This window comes from Saccostrea echinata, unplaced genomic scaffold (assembly GCF_033153115.1).
Source record: "Saccostrea echinata isolate AGI-Se365-2 ecotype Australia unplaced genomic scaffold, CSIRO_AGI_Sech_v1 ptg000033l, whole genome shotgun sequence".
In the NCBI taxonomy this organism is placed as follows: domain Eukaryota; kingdom Metazoa; phylum Mollusca; class Bivalvia; order Ostreida; family Ostreidae; genus Saccostrea; species Saccostrea echinata.
The window spans coordinates 33,040,574-33,048,345 of NW_026889782.1; the positions used below are offsets into that span (position 1 = coordinate 33,040,574).

A 7,772-nucleotide genomic window follows, 5' to 3' on the forward strand; every position below is an offset into this window, starting at 1 on the left:
GCCCTTAGATACTGACAAGTTTCAATTCAATATTCACTGTATTTCTATACCTTAATTTCCTTCTGCTGTATCTGTAGAGCTAATTCAAGAAAAACAAAGGATTATAAAATATTCATGTTTGGACTTTCTAATATTTGATTGGGCCTTTATGTCACACTAACATGTACCTATAGTTCCAAAATATTCAGTATAGGTAATTTCTTATACTGTATTAATCATTGAAAGCAAATATTTTCTTAAAACATTTTAATTTTAGATATTTTCTGACACAGATTTGACAGTGAGGAAGACTGGTTGAAGAAATTTGTTTGCAGCTTTTTCAAGTAATGAAAACAAAGTATTCAAATTTAAATAAAGTACTTGTCTTATCTTTCATCCACTCGAATAATTTATAATTTCAGACATCACAAAACATCTTTTGCCTTGCATCAATAACTTAATATTTCAGAAGTCACTTAACAATAGTTTATTGTAATATCTTACTATTCTCAAATATGGATATTTCAAAATATAATCACATATATTATAATCACCAACTGATACATGCATCAATGATTAATAATCTTTCTTTTACCTTTAAAGAGGAACAGTTCTCCAATCATCAGAGGAAAGGCTCATGAAGAAAGAGGATTCAGTCCATACAAATTGTTCCAACATCGAAGGCACTTACCTGACTTTAGAGAGGGCTTGGTGCATATGCGGTGACTCCATCTTTCGCACAACTCACATTCCACCCACTCAATCTTTCGAGACCGTCCAGGAGCATTATAGTCACCACATATGCAGCAAGTGACTTCATCATCAGATTCCTCGACAGAGTTCATGGATACGTCAGAGTCAGCGTCATTTTCGTCATCACCAGAATCTGTGCCTAAGTCACTGTCACTGTCTTCCGAGTCTGTCAAGTCAACGATCACCGGAGCGACCTCGTCGTCCTGAACTCCGTCAAGTTTCCACAGTTTTGTCTCTACCTCATTTATCACGTGGCTCTCTACCCTCCTCCACTTCTCCGCACCGTAAGCTGATCTTGCTTGATTGAATAGCTCCATCACTTTATCTTTCTTAAACGTGGCATTGCTCCTGGCGACAAAGCTTTTCAATTCAGCCCAAACCAGCTCGATGGGATTCAGCTCACAGTGATAAGGAGGTAGACGCAAAACTGTGTGACCTGCCTGTGAAGCCAAATCGTCAATCACATACTTTGGACGAGGCTTATGTTGCTTCACCAATGTGAGTAATTCGGCCTTAATCATTCCCGGAGTGTAATGGAAACCCTTTCTATCAAGCCAAGACTGGATCTCGGCCTTTCGCGCCGACGATGTCGGACACTTAGACTCGGGATCCAGATGACTGTGATAGGAAGCATTATCCATCACGATGACCGAATTACCCGGTAGATTAGGGAGCAACTGTTCAGTGAACCACCTCGTGAAGTTTCCTGAGTTCATCTCATCATGATAATCTTGAGTGCCAGTTTTCGACTCGAAAACTAGGCTTGATCCCGGGATCATGCCTACTGCCGAAGAACCAGCATCCACGATTATCAGACGAGAGCCTTTCCCAGGTGGGACGAAGCGCCCATGACCTCCACGATGCGACTCAAAGGCAGAGGTAGATGTCCTAGGACAGTCCACCCAATCTCCCCTCGCTACATGATTGGTGTTCAACCAAGTCTCGTCCAAGTATACAATAGGACGACCCAACTCTCTAAAGTTTCGGATGGACCTCAGGTAAGTATGGCGCATACTGACAATGTCATTACGCTCTCCAATGTACCTCCGATTTGAACCAGACTTGTAGAACCTGAAAAAAAAGAATGACATTTTGAAACATAGGTAATCAAAGATTACGAAGCTCACCTCAACGAATGTTATCTTTAAGTAAGGCAAATTTCACATCATATTTCTTTTTATTTAGAGTACATCCCAAGATCAATGTCCATGCAAGTTTGGTTTAAGTACGACTTATAGTTACTTGGAAATAGACCTGTTCAAAAAACGTTTATCCTGTTTACTAATCAAGAAAATTTTGGTCAGTTCCAACATCCAAAGTAAGTCTGAAAGTTTTCACTTAGATGCACCATCTATGCAAGTTTAATCATAACAGGCCACTCCCAAAAAATTATCCTGGTCACTCATGTGGAAAATGTAGGTCAGATTCAGAATCCAAAGCAAGTCTGGAAGTGACCATCCCTAGCTACATCATCCATGCTAATTTGGTAAAAATATGGCTAAAATTCACTCATCTGGAAAATCTAGGTCAGATCCAGCATTCGAAGCAAGTGTGGTAGTGTCCATCCCTAGATGCATCATCCATGCAAGTTTGGTCCAGGTAGGGCCAATAGTTACTTTGGAATGGACCTGCTCCAAAAACTTTAACCTGGTCACTCATCTGGAAAATCTAGGTCAGATCCAGCATCCGAAGCAAGTGTGGTAGTGTCCATCCCTAGATGCATCATCCATGCAAGTTTGGTCCAGGTAGGGCTTATAGTTACTTGGGAATGGACTTGCTCCTAAAACTTTAACCGGGACGCCGACGCTAACGCTGACGCCGGGGGTATAGCATAAGCTCATCTCGACTTCGTCGAGGTGAGCTAAAAATAAAAAAAATCTTTTTTTTCTGCAAGCAAATGTCTCTATCTAACATGATTTGTTTTTGCTTTAAGATAAAATGCTTCATTTATTAATTTAATGATAAAATGGTTGTATCATGTGCATTGTAGGAAATTTTTTAAAATCAATTGTTTGCCTCTAGTGTACCTTACCTGAATCCAAGTTTCTTCACAAGCCGTCCCAGTGATGACTTGGTGATCCTGATACCCCTTTCTACCAACACACCAGACAGTCGACGGAGAGAAACATACTCGCCCCTCAACTGCATCTCATGGATGGTCCTTTTCACCAGGTCCTCATCAAAGTCATCAAGCCACTTATTGGAGTGGAACTTCTGCTCTACAGGAGGGACTTGCAGGTCCTCCACCACTTCCTCAACAGGATCAGGAATTATCCATGTCTTCAAATTCCTTTCAGATATTCCTAAATTATGTTAAAACATTCATGCACTTTACATGTGAGAGGATGAATTGTAAAGATTATATATATGTTTTCTAGACAGTGATTTTTTACACCCAGTTTAGGTCCGAATGTCGGCCCTTTCCCCTATCAAAAATTACCGATTTTTTCCAAATTTCAGTTGCTTTTTTTCCAAAAGTAAAAACTGTTATTGTTTTTGTTATATTGAATTTTTTAAGTACTTCTTATCTAAAATGGAACGCTATTGTTCTCGGTCATTCAGACACTTAAAATGATAGTGAAGGACAGCAGATTATTTTGTGCCTTTACAAGACATAGAAATAAACATTCATGATGTCAAACGTCACGTCAAACTAAATACATCGTAAGAGAGTGTTTAAAGATGCATGTGAAACATAGCTTTATTTGTAAATCCAAGAACTAGTAGTCCCTGATTCCATGAAAATCAAACTGTTTCAACAATTAGTTAGAAAAAAAAATTATAAATCATGTTAGATTATACCATATTCAATGGCTTTTATGAGTAGATTTTCTCTTGTGTCAACCATTATGGCAAAAAAAAGAATGTAGATATAGGACGGTCACAATTAATGATAACTTTCAAAAAAAAAAAGGAAGTTAAAATGTAGAACTGTGTCTTATTTGTTATTTTGTAGTAAATATTTTGAATAGATGATGTAACATTTACTTATATTTTTATTTTACCTGTCAATTAAGGTTTATTTCAATCTTATTGATTTTTCCCAATTTAACACGAATGTCGATGATTTTTCCGAATTGTAAAGGCCCAGGCCCCTTTTAAAAATGTAGAAGAATGACTGCTAGAACAAAAGTACTTGAATATGAATATTGCCTATGTATCCATCAAACTAATTAACAGTTCACCATCAATATCAAAGAATTCCATGCACTGATCCAATGATTCCCCCCCCCCCTCCTCCCCATGAAAAAAATTTGCAATTTGCTTGTCAAAACTTTTCTTCGTACATGTAATAGGATTTATTGTAGGATACAGTTAAACACACTTATAACGAACACGCTTTTAATGAATGGATGCTTATGGCAAAATGATTTTCATTCCCCTTGACTTTAAAACATATTGAACACTTAATGGATATAAGGAATTACACTTATAACAAAGCAAAATTGTATGTCCCTGGCACTCTGTTATAAGCGTGTTTTACTGTAATCACTAATCAATACCTGTGGCATTTGCAAGCCTCCTTAGAGGATTGGAGAGGTTTTTAACTTTTCCATCTCTCATCTCTTTGTTAGAATAATTGTAAATTTTCTTGTGAATGTTAACAACCTGTGGATTACAAAAATGTTTTTTTCAAATTAAACTTATTCAGCCCATGGTCATCCATTTTATGTTATATGTATAGTCCAGTCAATCTTGCAAATATGAACTTCAAAATAATTGCAATACCCGAGTTGAATAAAAATCATATCAGTATTTGAGAAAACCAAGTTCAATTGCATACTGTGTGATTTCAAAGTTATGTATTTCCCAGTCTGACTATTTTATAGTCTTGAAATATTATATGTAAAGGTTTAGAGACAAAATTTATTTTGACCAATTTTCTGATAACTTTTACCCTAAAATATTATTATCAGGTGAAGAAACTCAACTTATACTCTAAAAGAATACACTTAAATATTTTCTAGGTAAAAAATGTTTAACTGCATCTATAGATATCATAAAACACAAATTATTTAACTTCAATTTTTTTGAGGGAGAAAAATGCACCAAGATTTTAACCAAAATTTACTATTATAGCATGAGTTATGCCCCTTTTCTGAGTAATTTTTCAATGGAAATTAAAATACCAAAAAATAATGTTTTTTTTTCCCTTCTTTAGATTTTTTTCTTTTTTTCTTACCACACCTAAGAGCTTAACTGATCACCCTGTGTCTGGCATCTGCCTGTGTAATCATCTGTTATTTTTTTTTTCTTTCAAATTTTCAACTTTTAAAGCTTCATTGCCTGAGCCAAAGATTCAAGTGAGCTTTTCTTATCAATATTCCTCATGTTTGTTGTCTTAGACCTTATTGTAAACTTTTCACAGTTTCACCTTCCTTTTCAGAACTACAATCAACAACTTGGACAGATAATATGAAACTTATATAGAAGGTTTCTGACATAGTGTAGATCCATATTTGTTCAAATCATGATTAGGAGATCAAAGTTTTATATAGGAAATGATTGCAAATCTTTTTTGCAAGATAAACAAGACGCAATGGGTCCCATTACTCACCTGAGGACTGTGGCTAGGAAAAGTTCAGTATTGAAAAGCTTTAATGCATAAGTGGTCCCAACCTACCCCTATAAAGGGGGGAGGGGGGTGATTTGAACAAAATTGAATCTACACTAACTAAAGATGCTTATATATTTCTTTGACTAACTGTGACTTTTTTTCCCTACAAGTTTGATCTTTCATTATGGTCCCACGTGCACCCTCCCCCCGGGGGTCATGATTTGAACAAATGTGAATCTACACTATTTGAGGATGCTTCCATATAATATGACCAACCATGGCAGTACTGTTCTTGAAAAGAAGACTTTAAAAAAAATTCTTATGTATTCCTATGTATAAATTTCATCATCAATTGTGGCCCCACCCTATCCCTAAGGGGTCATGATTTGAACACACATGAATCTACACTACCTTAAGATACTTCCAAATAGTTAATAACCAATCATGGCTTTGCTGATTTTTCTTATATACTCCAATATAAAACTTTGATCGTCCATTGTGGCCTTGTCTTACCCCAAGGGTCATGATTCGTACAAATTTGAATCTACACTACCTGATGATGCTTCCATATAAATATGACCAATCATGGCTTTGCTGTTCTTGAGAAGATTTTTACTATATACTCCTATGTAAAATTTTGATCGTCCATTGTGACCCCAACCTACCCCCAGGGGTCATGATTTGAACAAACTTAAATCTACACTACCTTAGGATGATTGCACATGAGTTTCATCTTCATCACAATTATACACAAGTGAAGATTTTTCAAAGGGGATCAAAGTTTTACATCAGAATATAAAAAAAAAATCTTCAAAAGTCTTCAAGAACAGCAAGGTCATGATTGTAAATCTTGAAATGCAAGCATCCTTGAGTAGTGCATTAAAATTTGTTCTAGTCATGGCCCCAGGGTATTGCTGGAGGGGTAGTATAGGGGATCATACATGTAGCTTTATATACATTGTAATTTATTGGATTAAAGTTTCAATAACATTTTAAATGTACCAGGACCTCAAGTATTTCCATGTGTTGATTGAGGTCTGCATAAATCAAGACCCCCACCACTCCCCACTAGGGGGTTCAAATTTTCATGTGAAGAAAGAGGGAATAGTTCGTAAAAATCAGCAGCAGCTGAGCAAATGGACCTATTGTTTTTGTCTCTCAGTGGTAAGGGGGGGGGGGGGGCGGGGACAAGTTTTGTCATCTGAACAGAGTTTTACATGAATAATCTTTGATCAGAATAGCTTGCTTGCCTAAGCTTTTGGGTTATGTGAGGAAAAATGATTTTAGCTTCTCGAAGAGATAACAGATTTTCAGATAATCGCTCTCTCCCCCTTCCCCTTTTAGACTATCAAGAACAGTTTTCTTTCTACCTTTCTTATACAGTCAAACCTCATTATTATGAACTAGACTGAACCAAGATTAAACTCAGATATTCAGTGATTCGAAATATAAACAGGGTAAAAACATAAAAGAAGATGATTTGGACTGCCAAAGTACTTCAACATATCCATAGTATTTGAGATATCAATATTCGATATAACCAAGTTCAACTGTAATATTGTCTGATTTCACAGTCAGTGCCCTTCGGTCACAGTCACATTAAACATGGGAGATTATTTGAGTCCTTGCAGTTATGTATCTGCCATATTGACTCTTTTACAGTCTTGAAATCTGAAACAAAACTCTCCAGAGAAAAATGTTCATTTGAGACACATCGACTTTAGCACAACTAGTTTTTTATCATGATGACCGAAATTTTTTTGAAAATTATATATCCAAGAAAAAAAATGTACAATTCCTATATCAGTAACTGTTGCTCGCATAAAATCTTATTTCCTAAACCTTAACTGTGTAGCAAATGAACACTTGTTCCCATGGACTTTTTTTTTAGATTTCAAAACATGTTCTTGTTGAACTCTTATTCAGTTATAATTTCATACAGTTGTCCAATCACAACTTCTTCCATGCATTTAAAACAGAGACAATTTTGATTTATGATTTCTGACATAGGTACATAAAAAAAAATTAAAATCTCATCCATCAGATAGTCATTTGTTTATGGAAGTTGTGAAAGGCTCATATTCTTGACATTTACAAATAACTTCAATTTTAACCAACATGCATGTTTTACAACTCATGGCATCACTATATTCATGTTTCTCTCTATTTTCAAAGAATAAAGTCATTCTTGTTGTTGTTTAAAATATCATATCTGAAAATATTTGGAGATACCATTAAAAAGTAAACATTTGGTTTATTTGTTGTTATTTTTCTTTAACTGAAGCTTAGCAGTTAAATGTGTGGGAAATAACTCTTGGCAACTAATGAATTACATTTCTTCATCTAAGAGTTATCTTTCTTGTTTACAAAAAAAAAAATATCTGTACATGTGCTGTATTCATTCTTTGATATATATTCATAAATAGTTAATTTGGAATATATATTTAAGTGTACATATTATGTAGTCAAGAATAAAATCATA

General features: G+C 35.4%; 1 protein-coding gene across 1 annotated transcript; it reads right to left on the reverse strand.

Moving 5' to 3' along the window:
- Positions 1 to 602: 602 nt before the first annotated feature.
- Positions 603 to 5,815, reverse strand: LOC133198448 (uncharacterized). The gene is made up of 4 exons (XM_061334540.1): positions 5,804 to 5,815; positions 4,236 to 4,341; positions 2,765 to 3,035; positions 603 to 1,803 (listed from the first exon to the last, which is right to left on the reverse strand). Exons 1-4 carry the CDS (start codon positions 5,813 to 5,815, stop codon positions 615 to 617), a joined length of 1,578 nt encoding a protein of 525 aa, XP_061190524.1. The 3' UTR covers positions 603 to 614.
- Between the last annotated feature and the right edge of the window lie 1,957 nt (positions 5,816 to 7,772).

Excerpts from the sequence above, each read along its gene's own strand:
- LOC133198448 (XM_061334540.1), bottom strand. Across the intron at positions 3,036-4,235 it reads GAGGCTTGCAAATGCCACAG|GAATATCTGAAAGGAATTTG; the intron begins GTATTGATTAGT and ends AACATAATTTAG. Across the intron at positions 1,804-2,764 it reads GTGAAGAAACTTGGATTCAG|GTTCTACAAGTCTGGTTCAA; the intron begins GTAAGGTACACT and ends CTTTTTTTTCAG.